The 19,014-nt window shown below is 47.7% G+C and overlaps 2 protein-coding genes across 3 annotated transcripts; one reads left to right on the top strand and one right to left on the bottom strand.

Moving 5' to 3' along the window:
- The first annotated feature begins 1,504 nt into the window (after positions 1–1,504).
- LOC125424907 (inositol-trisphosphate 3-kinase C-like) lies at positions 1,505–4,922 on the top strand. Its single transcript, XM_048482340.1, has 5 exons — positions 1,505–1,773; positions 1,858–2,062; positions 2,298–2,399; positions 2,754–2,825; positions 2,934–4,922. Exons 1-5 carry the CDS (start codon positions 1,505–1,507, stop codon positions 3,135–3,137), a joined length of 852 nt encoding a protein of 283 aa, XP_048338297.1. The 3' UTR covers positions 3,138–4,922.
- On the bottom strand, positions 3,357–18,697 carry CUNH19orf54 (chromosome unknown C19orf54 homolog). 2 transcript variants are annotated; one of them, XM_048482342.1, is made up of 7 exons: positions 18,537–18,697; positions 17,442–17,510; positions 16,550–16,674; positions 16,203–16,332; positions 15,965–16,035; positions 12,986–13,167; positions 3,357–3,772 (listed from the first exon to the last, which is right to left on the bottom strand). In XM_048482342.1, the coding sequence occupies exons 1-7, from the start codon at positions 18,695–18,697 to the stop codon at positions 3,728–3,730; spliced, it is 783 nt and encodes a 260-aa protein (XP_048338299.1). In that variant the 3' UTR covers positions 3,357–3,727. The 2 variants fall into 2 exon arrangements, with proteins under 2 accessions (XP_048338299.1, XP_048338298.1); XM_048482341.1 differs by lacking the exon at positions 3,357–3,772 and having other exon boundaries at positions 10,102–13,167.
- Positions 18,698–19,014: the final 317 nt, after the last annotated feature.

The following is a 19,014-nucleotide window of genomic DNA, read 5'->3' as shown; positions in this document are numbered from 1 at the left end:
CTTTAAGAAAGGGTCTAGGGGGGACCCAGGAAATTACAGGCCAGTCAGTTTGACATCTGTTCCTGGTAAATTAGTAGAATCTATCATTAAAGATAAAATTATTAAACATGTAGAAAAGCAAGACCTGCTGAGGAAGAGTCAGCATGGCTTTTGCAGAGGCAAATCCTGTCTTACAAACTTATTAGAGTTCTTTGAGGGTGTAAACAGACATGTGGATAAGGGGGAACCAGTGGATACTGTCTACTTGGATTTCCAAAAGGCTTTTGACAAAGTTCCTCAGCAGAGACTGTTGAGAAAACTCAGCAATGAAGGAATAAGAGGGGAAGTCCTCCTATAGATTAAAAACTGGTTGAGGAACAGGAAACAAAGGGTGGGTATAAATGGGAAGTTCTCACAATGGAGAGATGTAGGGAGTGGTGTCCCCCAAGGATTGGGACCAGTGCTCTTTAACTTATTCATAAATGACCTGGAAGTAGGGGTGGGTAGCGTGGTGGCCATGTTTGCAGATGATACCAAATTATGTAGGGTGGTGAGAACCACAAAGGATTGCGAAGAGCTCCAAGCGGACCTTGATAAATTAGGTGAATGGGCTAAGAAATGCAAATGCAGTTCAATGTAGCAAAATGTAAAGTGATGCACATAGGGGCAAAAAATCCAAACTTCACATACACGCTACAGGGGTCAGTGCTATCAGTCACAGACCAGGAAAGGGATTTGGGCGTCTTAGTTGATAATTCCATGGGAATGTCAACTCAATGTACAGCAGCTGTGAAAAAGGCAAACTCTATGCTGGGGATAATTAGGAAAGGAGTTGATAATAAAACTGCAAGGATTGTCATGCCCTTATATAAAGCCGTGGTGCGACCACACTTGGAGTACTGTGTTCAGTTCTGGTTGCCACATCTCAAAAAGGATATTGAAGAGATAGAAAAAGTGCATAGAAGGGCAACGAAGATGATTGAAGTATTGGAGCATCTTCCTTATGAGGAGAGGCTGCAGCGTTTGGGACTCTTTAGTTTGGAGAGGAGACGTCTGAGGGGGGATATGATTGAAGTCTATAAAATTATGCATGGGGTAGAAAATGTTGACAGAGAGAAAATTTTCTCTCTTTCTCACAATACTAGAACCAGGGGGCATTCATTGAAAATGCTGGGGGGAAGAATTGGGACCAATCAAAGGAAACACTTCACACCAGCGTGTGATTGGTGTTTTGGAATATGCTGCCACAGGGGAGGTGGTGATGGCCACTAACCTGGATAGCTTTAAAAAGGGCTTGGACAGATTTATGGAGGAGAAGTCGATCTATGGCTACCAATCTTGATCCTCCTTGATCTCAGATTGCAAATGCCTTAACAGACCAGGTGCTCAGGAGCAGCAGCAGCAGGCCATTGCTTTCACCTCCTGCATGTGAGCTCCGAAAGGCACCTGGTGGGCCACTGAGAGTAGCAAAGTGCTGGACTAGATGGACTCTGGTCTGATCCAGCTGGCTTGTTCTTATGTTCTTATGAATGCGGGAGTCCAGCAGGGCCTATCCACACTTCTCCTTTGCTTCTCTGCAGGCAACTTCAAGGCTGGAGATTTTGGGTGCATCCTGAAGAAGCACTGCTCCAGTGAGCAGCAGTGCCTGGAGTGGCTGGCATCTGATGCCCTGCAGCCCTATGTTCCTGCATACTATGGCCTGGTGGAGCATGATGGGAAGACCTACATCCAGATGGAGGACCTTTTGTCCAGCTTTGATGCCCCTTCCATCATGGACTGCAAAATAGGAGTCAGGTGAGCCCTGGGATCTGCACAGGGTGGTCCTAAGTCTGTGCTGCATCAAGGCCTAACACTCCCCCCCCCACCCCACACACACAGGACATACCTTGAAGAGGAATTGGAGAAGGCACGGGAGCAGCCCTGTCCACGCAGGGACATGTATGACAAGATGGTGGCTGTGGACCCTACCGCCCCCACTCCGGAGGAGCATGCCCAGCATGCTGTCCTAAAGCCACGCTACATGCAGTGGAGGGAGACACTCAGCTCCACCACCACCCTCGGGTTTCAGATTGAAGGCATCAAGGTGAGGTGTGTGCTGAAAGAGGGGAGCTCCCTTGATGATGGTCCTTGGACATGGGAAAAAACTAACCGTCCAGCACTGCCTCTGCACATTGAGTGGATCCTAGGACAAGTTGGTGTGTGGGTGATCCAGAGAAAGACAGAGGCTTGGACACTCCCCCCCCCCCCGTCATTGCTTTTTGTGTGAAGTGCTCCATTCAGTCTGCCCTTTGCACCTGTTCATGATGTGTTCTCCCCAGAAAGCTGACGGCGCCTGCAGCACCGGCTTCAAGAAGACACGGCAGCCGGAGCAAGTGGTGCAGGCTGTCTGGGACTTCATGGACCATGACCGGTGCATTCTGGTGAGGAGGAGGAGGCTGCTGCTGCTGCTGCTGCCGCATGTGCAAGGGAGACAGGCAGGCAGTGTCTTGGGGGATTTCCACTGCTGGGACATGGGTGCTCATGTGGGACTGCATTCCTGCTGCCCCTTTTCTTAGCCATTCCCAGGGCTCATTCCTTCCCTCCACCTTGATTAGCTTTGGAAAATGTGCTGAGATGCCTCCAGCTGTCCTCTGAACCCCTCCCCCCATGGTGGAGCGTCGGCACAACCACAGGTGGAATGAAGACCAAGGAACTGTGGAGAAGAAGCGTTGCCTCCCCTTTCAGGGAACATACAGCTGGGTGCAGCTTCTTAGTGCTCTTTCCTTTCCTTGTAGATGAGCTACCTGGGACGCCTGAAGGACGTGAGACTGGCTCTGGAGCAGTCGGAGTTCTTCAAGGGACACGAGGTGGGTTGCCTTCCAGTGCGCAGCTCAGCCACGGATCCCCCGCCTCCCAGTCCAAGGAAGCCTGACTGGAACTTCCAGGTGGTGACTGGAACTTCCTCTTGCTTCCAGGTGGTGGGGAGCTCCCTGCTGTTTGTCCACAACCATGCAGGGCTGGCGCGTGTCTGGATGATCGACTTTGGCAAGACAGTGCCCCTACCTGCAGAGCAGACACTGACCCACCGACTGCCCTGGGTGGAAGGGAACCACGAGGATGGCTACCTGTGGGGACTGGACAATCTTATTGCCATCCTGGAGAAGATGCTGAATGAATGAACCAACCATTTGGGCAGACTCTCCTTGGGCAGCTGGAGATCAGAATGGCACCACCCAGCCCGATTCCTGTGCCTTGCCTTTAATTTATTCATAGGGCACTGTGACTCAGAGGTGAGATGAAGAAGAGACTCTGGTAGTGGCATAATTCCTGCCTGCATTCCCACCTCTGCTGTGGGCACAGGAACTTTTGGAAAGAGACTTGGTTTGGCTCAGCCAGGGTTGTTGTATCTAGAAGTTATTTATTGTGGGAGAAAGGAGTAGTCTGCCCCCCTACTTTGCTGTGGGTCTCTCGGTCTTCCCAGGCTGCTATGCTGTGGAGATAAAACACTTCCAGGGGCTTGTCTTGTAAACCTCTTCATATAATTGGGCTTGTTCCTGGGTGTAGCTGGACGCAGCAGGGCTGCTCTTTTGACCTGGGGCTTTGGCTCGGAGGAGCAGAGCAACGAAAAAGGGTGGGGCTTATTTAATGCTAATCAAAGTCCCCACCCACCTGAGCCCAATTACATGGGGTCAGGCTGTTTGGTTTGATTGAGAGAAAGATAAAGGGAACCTGTCTGCTCTCCTTCTCTCTTGCTTTTCCCCCCAAATAATTATTTTTTATAATCACAGAAGCAGAAGATGGTGAACCAGCCGCCCTACAAAAAATTAAACAATAGAGAAAGAAATAAAGAAAAATAGAATGTCACCCTCAGTCCCCCAAACATCTATCCCATTACAAACAGTAAAAGAAAGAAAAACATGTTAGAGATTTTAAAAAAGAAACAAATAAAACTACACGACTCCCACATGGCCTTAATAATTTATACCAGCTTTCTATTTTCAACTAAAAAAATTCTGTCATTTATTTTGATCTGATTACAGATAAGAATCTGTAATAAAATAAATGGCACAGAAAATCCATAATCTGTTTTATGCCATTACCTCTGTATCTAGAATTCTGTTACTATATATCCACGTGTATGTATTTTATTTCTCTTCTAAATAACCTCTGCTATATATATATTGTAACTAATTTCAATAACTCCATCATATTTTCTAAACCTCTAACTTTTCTATCTTGATAGGCTATATTTTAAAAGTCTTTTTTGTTCTTGCTGATGAATTTTCTTGCTTTTTGTACATCAGAGAACTTCTGTTGAAGGTGAAAAACCTTCAGTACTCTCTCTTTCTTATCTGGATCCTTCCCCCACTCTGGGGGTTGTGAAGATGACCAGATGCTTGCATCCCCCGCTTTAGGGGTCAGGCATGAGCTCCTTTCTGACTCTTTCTAGAAATGGCGGATCCCCACGGAGCAACTGGGTTTGTGTGTGACCACTTTGACCTCAGCACCTTTTCAAAGCACCTCTTTGTGGTGTGAGTCTGTGGGGGGGCCTTAGTGAGAAGCAGTCTTCGGTGATGGTGGGTATTACGCTAACTCAACATAAGACAAAAACAGAGCAACAACAAATCCAGAGAGGTGGGGCTGGTAACTTGGAGCTTCTTGCTACAGTTGGGAAAAAAGTTAATCCCCTTCCACCCCCTTTAAGATCAGTTAGTCAGGTGGGTGAGCCTAACAGTCTCTTGTCACTTGAAGGTGTGGTTCAGCTTCTGTTTGGCTCTGCATGGCTCTGTCAGAATAGTTTGGAAACCCTGCCTTAGATTTCCCAAGAATGACTGTTTCTAAAACTGGAGGCTCTACTTTTGAGCTGAAGTCCAAGATTTCAGATTATACAAGGTTCAAATGTGTTTCCCAATTTCCCTTCTTCCCTTCAACTGCAACAAAAATAATAAAAATGCTCTTTCCTGGCACTAGATTTTTGTCAGACATTCTAGGTTTCTTGGAACAGCTATCTTGTTCCTGTTTTGTTCTGTCACTGAGGCAGGGCATCTGCAACCAATTGTTCTTGATCTGAAGTCCTGAGTTGAGAACTATGCACAATCTCAGAGGCTATGACATCCTTTGGGGAAACTGAAGCACCAAGCATCCTCTCATCTCCTTGAGAAGGAGGGGGACTTGGGAGTGGCTCAGCCTTACTGGCTTCATTATTTTTCCTGTTGCTTTCTTCTAGAAGTCCTATTTTAATTTCTGCATTTTGCAAATCAACTTTTATTTGAGCAGTTTCTGCCTCGTAGGTTTTTAACTCTGACTTTATTCTACCAAGTTCACTGTGGGTTTGCATTTGGTCTTTGAGACAAGCTTTTACTTTTTCTCCAAGCTCCTGATTGCTCTTGTTAAACTATTTAATTTCTAAATCTTGTTTCTTAATGCAGTGTTCCAAATCTTTAATCTTACTTTGTCTCCTAATGAGACATTCCAATTTCTCAATTTTATTTTGCCAACTTTCCCATTCTCTCTTAGGGGAATCTGGGGAAACTTGTGTTGGGGTTTGAGTCTGAGTTGCCTTTGGAATCTTTTATTGGATTCACCCTCTTGTTCTGCTGGCTTTACCATCTTTGCAGTGGGGTGTTTCAGAGAAGGAAGGTTTGAATGCAGTCTGGCAGCTTCCTCTTTCCCATGGGTTCCCATTCCTGCCTTTATTTCAGCTCTCTGCCAGTGATTACTGGTGGTCTCTGGCTGAAGCCTTGTGAAACCCAGGCATCCTGATGCTAACGGTGTCTCGTTTGTGGGGGGAGTGATGGCTGAAATGGGCTGAGGCATTGGCGGAGAGGGTGCTGAGGGAGCCATCTTGTTGGCGTTGCAAAGGACTGCCAAGAGTGCATTTGTGGGGACTTTGGCAAAGTCAGACATATCATAGCCCATGTCTTTTGGGGTCATCCAAATTCGACCATGGAGGGCGGAAGCTTCTGAAGCGGGTTGGAAGGAAGCCTGTTTATGTTTGGGTGGCTGATAGGGCATTGAGGCGCGGTAGGAGGGCGGGGAGCCGGAGGCTGTAAAGGAACATAGCGGGAGTCATGGACTGAGCCGTGGGGATTCCCAGGGAGGCGGTCATGGTCTCTTTCCCAGCAGTTTCCATGTCCGTTGCCCATCACCCTGTCTATAAGTTGAATGAGGGCCATTATTATTAGCATATGTGACGGCTTGGATGGGCTTGGTAGAGCGGGAGTCACTGCCCTTTTTAGGGGAGGTTTGGCATTGAGGGTGCTGGATACTCTTAGAATGTCAGCGATTAGGCGGAGGCGTTCATAGAGCTCTGGCCAACTGAACCTCATGGGGTCCAGGGGACCAAGGGCTATTTTCACTTGAGGATTTAAGCCTGCTTAAACAGCTTGTTTGAAGTTGTCCTGGTTATAATCATAAACACCGGCGTTGTTAGATGGGACTCGTTGCGCCAGAATTGCAAGGAGCTGTTTGCGGGAGAGGAAGGCCAGTGGGATTTCTCCCGGGGACTGAGATTCGATGTGCGGTCAGTCCATAGCTGGGGTGCGATTGCTCTGTCCACTGTACTATACTTAGAGAGTCTAAATTAAGACCAGTGAATGAGTCTGTCATGGCATGGACCTCGGTGCATTTCATTCATAATCTGGGTGATGTCAGAGACGGTGGCTGTGGAATAATTTTGGTAGACCTGGAGGATCCAAGAGACACCAGAGGCCTGATTAAGGGATCCTAGCCAGGTCGCTCTGGCTTGTGCCTCCGATTCAGACCAGGAGAGTTTTTCAGTGTCCAACTCTGTTTCTTGGGCCGGTAGTTTCTACATGTTTAATCCTTATGGGGTCCACTGGAGCTATTTCTTCCCAGGCTGGATTAAGGGAAGTGGTAGCCCTGGAATCTTTGGGAACGTCTGGTTCTATCTGGAAATTATGTCCGGGGAAGCCTAGGAGACCCTCGGGGTGAACGGAGGCAACCACTGCCGTCTGCATGGTCAACTGTGGTTTGAGGGCAGCTATTTTGTGGTGTCAGACGGCATGACTGACCTCCTGCTTCTATGCCTTGTTCTCTAGGGCCATGAAACGTGCCGCGTTGTGGGTATTATGTAGTTGCTCTTTGAGACTCAGAATTTCCTGGTCTTGGTCAGCAAGGAGCTGTTGGGCTTCTGCTAGAGTGCTGGCGGTGGCCTGATTAGTTTGGGAGGTGACGAGTAGAGTCATATTATCTCCAGTGAGGGCTGCTGTTTCTTGGGATTGGTTTTGGAGCTCTTTTTCATGCGCCATCTGTATTGCTCTGGTTTCAGTGGCGTGCTCCTCGCTCGATTTTTGCTGAGCGATTGCCATGGTCTGAATAGCATGGCATGCCTGCTTACACTGATTGGTGGAAGCCTGAAGAGCACTGAAGAGACCCCAGGCTGCGGTAGCAGCTTTATTAGAACAGCCCCATTTCTTGGACTTACACTGGCTAGCGAAAGTCTCTATAAAAGTAGCGAATGGATCAGGGCATTCGAATGCGTCTGCTGCCCAAGGGTCTGAACTCTCTTTCACAACCCATTTGTGAGCTTTAGTGCCAAAATGTAATTCTTCCTTAAGGGTGCTTTTGGCACTTTTGGAGACTGTAGTTGCAGACATTTTAAAACTTTATTTGGGCTGGAGGGGAATTGCTGATGTCGCTTTAACGCAGGCAGCAGCGAATGAGCAAAGTAAGCTGGATGTCTTGTACAGACAGACAGCTATTAGACACAAATATTAGTGAGGATGCCCTTTCCTGGCTGTCTGTATGTCGCTTATGAACAGACAGCTCAGAGAACACTTATAAGCAATTGGCTGGGGTCTTAGTTAAAGACCACAGTGAGAGAGCAGGAGCACAGTGGCTGGTGCCTTAGTCGACCACAGCCAAGACAGTAGAACTAAACAAGTTCTGGGGCTGCCGTTTGCAAGCCACAGTGGAGAATGTATTGTCGAAGGCTTTCACGGCCGAAATCACTGGAGTGCTGTGTGGTTTCCAGGCTATATGGCCGTGTTCTAGCAGCATTCTCTCCTGACGTTTCGCCTGCATCTGTGGCTGGCATCTTCAGAGGATCTGATGTAGGAAAGGAAAGCAAGTGGAGTATATATACTGTGAGGTCAATAGGTGAGGCCATCTGAATAGAGGTAGCTTGGCATGTGAGTAACAATGTAGCAAGGTCAATAGGTGAATGCATCTGAACAGAAGTAACCTGGCCTTTGTTCCCTTTGCTTGATATTATCTATAGTTGTCCTGTGTTTGACAGTGACTAATCAGCTCCACACAAACACAGGACAACTAGGGAAGAAGCAATTGTAAAGGAGTTGGTTGCTAAAGGCAGTGAGATACAATCCGTATGACAAGGAGTTTCCTAGATCCTTTGTATTGAAGAGACCTGGGCAAGGTGTGGTAATCAAGATATGTCCATGAGGCTCCCAGTCTCTTCTGACTGCATTAGCCCTTCCAGTGATTTAATTTTGCAAACAGGCCTTTTTGTATGCTTGGCCTGTTTCTGGTTTGGACACTCTGCTACTCATACATGGCTGCTGACATTTGCCAGTATATATATTGTATGAACAAGAAAAATCATATTAAATCCATTATTCCATAAAGCGGGGTAGAAAGGGTAGGGCAACAGGGGAGGATTTAAATATTGGGGGTGCCTCCCGCTCTGCGGTGAAGAGCACAGTGCCATCGCAATCTCTTCATAAACGTTAACGCTTAAAACAATGTTAAAGGGAGCAGACTTGGGTGCCACTGTGTGATTTTTCTTTCATGCTTGTTTGTGAGTCCAGAAGATTCAGATTCTTCCTTTCGTCCCACCCCATGAAAGCACTTTGGCGTTCTGCTGGCTCCTGGGAACAGATTTCCACCTGCATGTGCTTACCATGAAGAGATGTGGCTTTGAGGGCCACTGCATAGGGTGCCACTCACCCCCTCTGCTTTTCCTGTGCATGCAGTCAGTGCCTGCATAGGCATAGTGAGCCAGAGTTGGGGATCTGCTCCCCAAAATGAGTGGCTGCCCCAGAGGCTTTTGGGATATCACATAAGAGGATGCCTGCTACCCCTTCTCTTCCTAATTCTACTAGCAGAGTGTGTGTGTGTGTGAAAAGTGTCATCTAGACACAGGTGAGTTACCGCAACTCCCCATGGGAGTTTTATGACAAGAGACAAGCAGAGGTGGTTTGCTCTTGTGTAGCAACTCTGGACTTCCTTGGTGGTCTCCCATCAAAGTCTTGACCAAAGCCAACCCTGCTTAGCTTCTGAGATCTGACAATTTCAGGCTCAACTAGTCTGGGCAGAGCCATACAGAGGTGGTTTGCCATTGCCTGCCTTTGCGTAGCAACCCTAGACTCCCTTGGTTGTCTCCCATCCAAGTACTAAGTAGGGCTGACTCAGCTTCTGAGATCTGATGAGATTGGGCTACGTAGGCAGAGAAGTCTCAGGATTTAAAGAATCAGGACAGGGTGCTAATCTGCTCCTCAAAAAAGATGCCACCCAGGTCTTTGAGATGTTCTCCTATTGGAAGAATCCTCCTTTTATTGTTGGAACAGCTGGACCAGGTATCTGCTGGGGAGACTTTTAGGTGGGCCCTTGCGCAGCAGGTGCCCTCCACTTGTAGCAGTGGAGAACTGGGACCTGGCTGATGCACAAGGCCAGGTCAAACCCTATGTGTAGAGGTGCTGAGCAGCCCATTTTGGGACTCCACTGGCCCCTCTGGCTTGCACGTCAGTGCCACATTTCAAACGCAAACTGCTCAGCACCACACACACACACAGAACACTCCCCAACAGGAGTGCTGCCCCCATGCCTGGAATCAGGCACCAACCCCAGCACCGCATCATGTTTCCTGTCCTGTGGTCACAGTCCCTCCTGAGGACCTTCAAGGGCTGGATGTTCCCACTGCTGCACACACAGCGCTCCACAAGGCCTGGGGAATCACTGCAAGCATCAGAGCCCCACAAGGACAGACGCATCTCCAGCATCTGGGAGGTATCCTGGCCACCAGGCTGTTCATTTGCAGTGGACCATTCTGGTGCATTGTTAATGCTTGAGATGTGTTACAACTTTCAGTGTGTTCATTCTAAGAATAATGGAGCTTTGGTTGCTCCCATTTCACAGTGCAAGGAACCAAGGCCACAGAGAGGATTCCTTTGTTGTTTTTTGTCCAAATCCCTTTATTTAAGACTGGTTCTCAACTTATTAAATATTATTACATATTTTCAGTTCTGGAAATTCCATTAAATATCTTGCAAGATTATTCCAAATTCTCCTAAAATCATCTTCCTTTTATCATCCCAACATTATTAGTTTTTCCAACACTATGAAATTCCTAATATTAATCTTCCAGCTTGCAGCAACAACCATTCTGGCCAATACTACAAGAAAAACTTATAAGCATTTTTTTGGTTACAATCTACATTAGCATCAGAAAATAAGTTTAACAGAGCTAATTCAATCACTGGTTCTAACTGTTCTTTTATAATCCTACTAATGTCAGCAAAAACAGATTCCCAAATCTTTACTATCATGCGAAAATGTACCCAATTCCCCACAACTTTTCCAAGAATTTTTATTTCCAACCTTCATTATATAAATCCCAACCAGGGTATAAAACCATTGTACATTTCTCAAAACTGACTTGACTGGAGTTTGCTGAAATATTCTATTTCATGCATTATCATTTATAGTTGTATTTAATGCTATCTTCCAGTTCTTTTTAATAAACTGGGATGGCTTTTGTTTGTGATTCAATAATACCTTACATATTTTTGTAACAAGTTTCCCTTCTTCTTTTAGTGAGGGGTTTATCCATCTGGTCTCGAAATCTTTTTTTTTTTGCAAGTTGAAATTTGATCATCTGTATCCAATTGCATTCTACAGGAATGTTACTTCCAAACCCAGTTAGGTCCTCTTTCTCTTAGATTATATTTGCACTTCTTAAACATACCTTTTCAAAAAGTGGCTCTTTTGGGCAAAGACCATAATTTTTAACTAAGCAAAATTTTGGATGATGCAGAATCAGATATAGAACTCTTCTCCATTTTTTCCATACCCGAACTGAACTATGAATGTTTGATAATGAGTTGTATTTTAAAGTCTGAAAGAGTCCCACATAATATATCTGATATTCTGCATTTCCTCCAAATTAACTCTCTCTATATCCTGCCATTTCCTTTTTTTCTAACATAATAAGGAATTAAATGTCTTAATTTATAATCATTGCAATTCAGCAAATATTTGGAATAGCCCAACCTCTTTCTCCAATAGGGTGATATCTTAAAGTTTTTGCTGTTCTCAATTTCTTAGATTTAAAAACAAATCTATTTGCAGTTGCCAGTGTCTTAAAGTCTTCTCAGAATGTGCGCCAGCAACACATAGACTATGATAATTTAGCGATTACCAACATTTTAACCATTGCTAGTCACACAGATACTATGTTCTGTTTACCCCATCTTTTCATTTTCAATTTTAACTTTCTATAATATTTTTAAATTATATTGATATTTTATTTAATTTTTTTGTAATAGACTTTTAACAGATATAATTTAATAGATATTTAAAACTTTTATGTACCAATGGAATTCCTAAATTATGAGAAGCTTCTAACTGTACTGCTGGCGAAATATTTTGAAAAGTTTAAACCTCACTACATTTTAGAAGTTCCTCCTTGAAGGGTTTTAAAGCTGCTGTTAAATCATTTATAGATATTAACATATTATCTGCATACATGTTAGAAGATACTTTCCCTTCTACATTTAACTCCTCTAATATCTTGATTAGATCTTATTGGCTAAAGGCTCTAATGCTAAAATGAAAAGCAAAGGAGTGGGAATCCTTCCTTAGTCCCACAATTAACTTATGCTATGCCCTATATGCAATTATGTATTACTATATTTGCATGAGAATCATACTTGGAAGAGACCCCAAGGGTCATCCAGGAACACACAATCAAAGCACTCCTGACAGATGGCCATTCAGCCTCTAAAAACCTCCAAAGAAGGAGACTCCACCACACTCTGAAGTAGTGCATTCCACAGATGTAGGATAGCTGTGATGGCAGAACAGCAGCCCAACCATTTGCCCATCAGGAAATCTGGGTTTGTATGCCAAAGGCCTGACCTCAGTTGGGGTCAATGTGCAGCAAAGGACCCAACCTGCCTCTACAAACCACCACCATCGGACCACTGGCCAGAGCTTGGTTGCTTTCAGGACTCTTTCTTTCCTCCAGGGAATGAGTGGCATCAAGGAAATCCCAGACACACACACATACACCCTCTACCAGGTTCCTATTCTGGCCATGCTGCCCAGTAGGTGGTCTACTGCTTCCAACCTGCCATCAGGGCCATTTGTAGCAAGAGCCAGGGGCCTTCCTGAGGTACACATGGCCCTGCCCTTGCCCAGCTGGAAAGGAGCAGAGCTGGAATAGAAAGGAGTGGCCGCCTAAGACAAGGGAGAATATTCTGTGTCCAGAATGGAAGGCATTTCCAAAACATGACCATGCAGGTAGTTTTCTTGTGAGGCTGCAAGCAGCCACATGGGCAACTCAAGGGAAGCCGTTCACTGCTGCAAGCAAAAAATATGCCATCCTGTTTTCACTCAGGCAAGGGAAGCCAACTGCTGTGCTTATTAGAAAAAAATAAAACTCCCAGTTGTGCCAGCCCACCTCAAAAGGCTGTTGTGAAGACACAGCAGAATAAAGGCATTGGATTTGTTGGAAGGATGAGATAACCATGTGATCAACATTACATTCTGCTCCTGAGCAACCCCTGCCCACTTCCCTGTAAGTGACCCTTCCCATGAGGGATCGTGGCCCATCAGCCTGCTCCATTCCTTTCAGCAACTGTCCCAAGTCTCTTCTCTTCAGACAACAACCTCATTTCTCAGGCAGCTGGTGGGCAGGGACAGGACGCAGCAGCACAGCTTTGCCACACAGCCCCCCCCGCACCCCCTCTGCAGGCACAATGTAGACCTTGCCGTCAGCTGCCCGACGGGGGCTGAAGTCTGTCAGCTGTGCGTTGCTCTCTTGTACCTGCTGGTAGTTCCACAGCTGGTAGCGGCAGCTCTTGCCCTGTTTGGAAAGCAGGTATACCTCAGCCACAGCCCCCAGGGGAAACAGGGCACAAGAAGGGGTGGCATAAAAGAATCTGGGCATTTCCTTGTCTTCCTGGTAGGCTGGCAACTGGGGGTCTCCCTTCACTCCTAGCAGAGCTCCTAGGAAAAAGAAGGAAGGGGTGTGTGTGAAGTCTGTGAGCCCCGCCTTCTTCCCCCAGCCACTCTCACGCCATTTTCCCTCCCATGTGCACTAGCCTCCCTACCCTGACAGTTGTGTTTCCATTCAATGCTGCCCATCTTAGGATCCTGCTAGGATCAGAAACATCCTGAAACCACAGGCTTTGGGTAAAGTAAATTCTGTAGCTTTTCTTTTCGTGTTTGGAAGTACTGAAACTGAACTCTTGCCTGTGGGAGAATTATGCAAATGATCATTGTTGCAAAGTTGGATGACTCACTTTCAGACACAGACCAAACATCCTGGAAACTCTGCTGGAAGGCTGATGCCACAGGCTTAAAGGGTGGGTGGGGTGAGAGGGAAGCCACGCCCCTTGCTTGGGCTACTCCTTCAGTGGCACCTGGCCAAGAAGTTCTAAAACACTGACACCCGTGAAGTTGCCTTATCCTGAATCAGACCATCAAAGTCAACTATTGGCTACTCTAACCAGTAGCAGCTTTCCAGAGTCTTTTATTTCACCTCTTAACTGGAGTAGGTGGGGATTGAACCCAGGACCTTTCACATGCCAAACAGATACTGCACCTCTGATCCACAGTCCCGCGCCCCCCCCCCTCCAAATGATACAGCTCAAGAGACTAGAAGGAGGAGCCGCCTGGCACAGATTGTGTTCACCTCAGGGACGTAGGTATAGATTTTTTATGGGAGGTTCGGGGGCGAGGCCACGCCTCCACCCACCCCAGGGGTGTGGCCATGCCTCCCCAAGCCCCGTCCCAGCCGCAGTACTTATTTTTTTAAATGTATATTTTACATTTCTACCCCACCAATTTCCCAAGGGACTCAAGGCAGCTTATATACTTATAAAAATACAATATAAAAAGTTACAAAGTGTAAACATTACAAAAATGTAAACATTTGGAGGATATAAACATATGCCAACAGAAATATAAACATTTGGAGGAGCTTAGTAGAGAAGAAAGAGAAGGGAGCGCTCTAACACATTTGGGAACTCCATTCTTCTTCCCAGAGCTCTCCACTGTCATCCTTACAACAGCCCTCCGAGGTAGCAGAGTCTGAGAACACGTGACTGGGCTGAGGTCATCCAGCTAGGTTCTGCAGCAGACTTGGGATTCGAACTCGGGGCTCCCAAATCTCAGTACGACACTACCCACCACACCTGCTGCCCAGTCAGAGACGGGCCAAGAGGCTCTTGGGAGGCCCATTGGAGCAGCTCTCCAAGGCCAGGGATGACAGACTTCCCTCCCCCCCGCCCCCTTCACTGGCTGGGCTCCCAGCCGGCAGTCCCTTCTCCCCTCCAGGCAAAGGGAGTAGCTAGGGAAAATGGAGCCTAGTGCAAAATCTGAGTCCACCCCCCCCAGCAGCCGCTGCGATGCTGGAATCCACCCCAAACAGCATCACTTTCAATGGTGTTTAAACTAGGGAGCCCAGATTCTCCTTTTAAATCCACCTCAAAGGGAGAATCTGGGGTCCCCAGTTAAAACAACATTGAAAGTGATGCTGTTTGGGGATGGATTCTCCCCCACCCTTAAACAGCATCACTTTCAATGTTTAAACTGGGGGCCTCAGATTCTCCCTTTAAATCCATGCCAAAGGGGGTATATTTAAAAGGAGAATCTGGGGAAATTTGGGGGGGTGCCTGCTGTCAGGGGTGTAATTGTTAAGCTAGCAGCACCAAACTTTTAGGGTATCTTTAGGAGACCCTCCTGATGATACCACCCAGGTTTGGTGAAGTTTGGTTCAGGGGGTCCAAAGTGATGGATCCTCAAAGGTGTAGCCCCCATCTTCTATTAGCTTCCGTTGAAAACAATGGGGGATGGGGCACCCACTTTGGGGGTCCATAACTTCTCCTAAAGATACCCTGAAAGTTTGGTGCTGATGTCTTAAAAACTGCGCCCCCTGCAGGCCGACAATTGAAAAAACACTTTAAAATACAAAAAAACAAACGGGGGGTGGAGCTTCAGACATGTAATGGGGAAGGTTGAACCCAAGAACTCCCCCCCCCCCTTACCTATGTCCTTAGTTCACGTTCACTTCTTGTTTGAAGGACATTCATTTTACTTAAAGGCCACCCTTCTCGTTGGAGGCTCAGGAGAACTCAAACATAAAACAGTAAAATCAACGACTCCTAAAAAAAGATGGGGGGAAGGGGCGGGGAAGAGGTGGCAAGGGCCGGATGGGGCCGGACTGGAGTATGGCAGGGCCGCAAGGCACACATGTGCCCCGGGTGCAGTTCCCCCTCCCTCCCTCCGCCCCGGCACTCGGTCTCTAAAAGGTTTGCCATCACTGTTTGAGGGAATATCATCTGTTCTGTGCAGGCTGTGCATCCAGAAGGGGCAGGTTCGTCATGGTACGAAGACACTGAAGGTGCCAGCAGCTGGTAGGGCTAACATCTTGGAATGGGTACCAATACATTTGTCTTGGTTGTTGTGGGCTTTCCAGGCTGGGTGGTTGTGGTCTGGTAGATCTTGTTCCAAACGTTCCGCCTGCATCTGTGGCTGTGTTGTAGCACACGTCTCTCTGTGGTACACCTCTGAAGACGCTAGCCACAGATGCAGGTGAAATATTAGGAACAAGATCTACCAGACCATGGCCACACAGCCCAGAAAGCCCACAACAACCAGTTAAATCTGGTGTGGAAGTCTTTGACAAGACATTTTCCTCTTCCCTTAATCTACTTGTTCCTATGGAAGACCTCCGTGCCCAGTGTGGATTTGGCTGGCCTTTCTTTCACCCCACTGTGTCTCAGCCAGCAGCCCCACGTACCTGAGACCACAGCCCAGTGAGCTTTGTAACCGCGCCGGAGGCATGGTTCATGGTTGGAATCCTCGTCATATCTGGGCTGGGTGTTAAGGTTTGGCTGGGGAGGGGGACCTGCTGAGTCCCACTGCTGGGTAGTAAAGAAGGTGGCAGTGCAACAACAGGCCAAGAACACTGTGCCCCCCCCCCCCCCCCCCCACAACCACTGCAGGCACTGCCCAATGAGTTCCACAAGACAGGATACGGTATCAACAGAGGGAGGCCGGCAAGGAGATGCTGAAGGAGCCTCTCGCGGTTTTGTCCTTCCAGGCCTCCAGACAGGAGCTCTGCTTGGCAGGGGAGCACTTCCTCGGCCAGCCTGGCCATATCAGCAGCTGCAGCATGCAGAAGGGGGGAGGCATGTTGGGGGGCAAGAAGCAGCTTGCTAGCGGGCCCCCCAGCCTCATGTACGAGAGTGCAGCCAGACAGCTTCATGTGTACACATTGCCAGAACATGTGTACACGTCGCCTCCCTACCCCCGGACCCACAATGAGAAAGACTGAGAGGCCACACTTGGCATCTCTGCTCACCATTCTTTGTCCACTACCAACCTGAAAACATTTCCCCTTGGGCGGTGTAACCTCTATCCAAAGCTACCTGCACAATTTCCTCCGGGGAAGGCATCTTTGGCGGGTAGAGCAGGGCTCCTGCCATCCAGAGGGCTACCAGACCACACCTAAAGAAAGACAAAAGACAAGAAAGGTCATATGGCTGTCGGCTTTTCATAGTTTGTATCAAAAGCTATCTAAAGCCAAAAGCATTCATTATGGCTGCTTATTCTCCTCCACTAGCCTCCGTTTAGAGAAGATTATCCTCATCCTCTGCTCACAAAGGCTCTGCTTATTGCATGTCCCCTCCTGAGTGAGGATTTGTCACACATTTCCAAGCATTTCTCAGTACCCACAAGAGCTTAGAAACTTGATTTTTAAAAACAAATGATATCTTTACAACACTGGTGCCTATGCTTGATACTGAGTTGGGTGTCTTGAAAAGACACATCTGTCTGTCCCTCCCTAGTGTTCAGAGCTGGGTGCAATTTCCTTCTCTGCTACGTCACTCAACAGGTGGCCTCTTGGACCAGACACACGCACTGTTTTTCTGCCATGTAGATCCTAGATGATTGCTTTTAGGACAACACACTTCCAGGCTGAAAAAGCAGTTAGACATAAAGAGCCCTACTCAGTCATAGTCACTCAGTCTAACCAGCCTCACAGGGTTGTTGTGGGATGCTTTAGGCTGATCCTGCATTGAGTAGGGGGATATATGGCATCCATGACCCCTTCCAGCTCGCAATGCACAATTCCCTGGAAGATGGGTAGAGTAAAAATATAACAGAAGAACAGAAAGGGAACTTTCTTTCTATTGGCTACCATCACATACAGCTACCATCGCTTACCACACAAAGCCCTTTTACAGTAAAGGAGAAAAAAAAAGAATACTCACTGTGGGCCCTTCTGAATTAAGGAAGGCACAGGATTATTGAAAAGGATCCACTTTAAGTGCTCACTGAAGCTGAAAGAGAGGAGAGAGTGCCATCAGAGCCATTTAAGGGTCTGTCCCAACATTCCATGTACTTTTTTCTTCTGCATAATTGAAAGAATAGGGAGTTTATACCCAAGCACTTAAATCAGAGTGAAGGAAATGAGGCTAAGCTGCACGTCCACTACTGAAACTTCGGAAGCCTTACAGGAAATGTAAAATAAAGACACAAAAGACAACATGGGACACTACTGAAGAGGTTGCTGTCAGGAGAAAATGCTTAATCCAGAGGAGAAAAAAGAATTGCAATTAGAAAGTACCATGCCTTGGGAATGAGGTAGGAGCTGCTAAAGCAATCTTGCATGCACAGGAAGTTCCAGAAACAAACTGAGAACTGTATTGTCGAAGGCTTTCACGGCTGGATTCAACTGGTTGTTGTGGCCTTTCCAAACTGCGTGGCGGTGGTCTGGTGGATCTTGTTCCTAACTTTTCGCCTGCATCTGTGGCTGGCATCTTCAGAGGTGTATCACAGAAGTGTGCTGCAGTACACTTCCCTCTGTGATACATCTCTGAAGATGCCAGTCACAGATGCAGGTTAAATGTTAGGAACCAGCTCTAACAGACCACAACCACACAGCCCAGAAAGCCCATAACAACAAACTGAGAACTGGTCTAGGGAAAAGAAACACAGGCTCATTGGAAGGCCAACTTTTAGGCCTGTACTCCTCCTCAGACTTCAGAGCAAACCCCCAAAACGATTCAGACCAGACCATCCCCAAGAAGTTGGACCGTGTATGGACATTCCGTGACACCACTGCAGCATGCAAGAGAACGCCATCCACGCCACACGCCTTGGTTTCCACAGCCTGGTCACTGTAGCACAAGAGCCTCCAATCACCCCGCGGCCCCACAGGCAGAAGGGCTCAGTCTTCTGCCGGTTTCAGCAAAAGATGACAGGCAGCCCGTCACGATCCAGGCCAGAACAGCTGAAAGGGCTGCGGACGTTCTGTGACGTCACGGCAGCCTGCCCAATAGCGCGGGAGGCCGTGGATGCCACACCTGGCCCTGCGGCGCCTCAGCAACTCCCGAATGTCGTCCTGGCGTCCAGGGACGGGCTGCTCCAGCGCCGCTTTGAGCAGCTGGGCCCCGCTCGGCGGGGGCGGCGGCGGCGGCGGCGGCGGGGGAGGGGGCGGCGGCCGCCCCTCCAGGAGCAGCGGCATTTGGAGGTGGGGGGGCGGCTTGAACCCCTGACGTCCTTCTCATAAGATAATAGGAGAGACGTCAGAGATCACGTGCTCGCGCCTGGCGCGGCTGGGGCTCCATTCCGGCCTTTTTAGCACAAGGCGGCCACAGTTCCCCTTTGCGAAGGCCGGAACGGTCTTTCATTGGCTCCAGCAAAAGGTCAAGGGTCGCTCTTCCGGAAATCACGACTGGCAGAAAAAAGCCCTCTGCGGACGCGCCTTCTCCTCCAGCCCCCGCCTGGCTGTCTACCCCGCCTTTTATCGGGCGGCCAGTTAGGTTTCCGCAAGCCAATAAG

Source organism: Sphaerodactylus townsendi, unplaced genomic scaffold, assembly GCF_021028975.2.
Source record: "Sphaerodactylus townsendi isolate TG3544 unplaced genomic scaffold, MPM_Stown_v2.3 scaffold_144, whole genome shotgun sequence".
Classification (NCBI taxonomy): Eukaryota; Metazoa; Chordata; class Lepidosauria; order Squamata; family Sphaerodactylidae; genus Sphaerodactylus; species Sphaerodactylus townsendi.
This window is presented reverse-complemented; position numbering and strand designations above follow the sequence as displayed.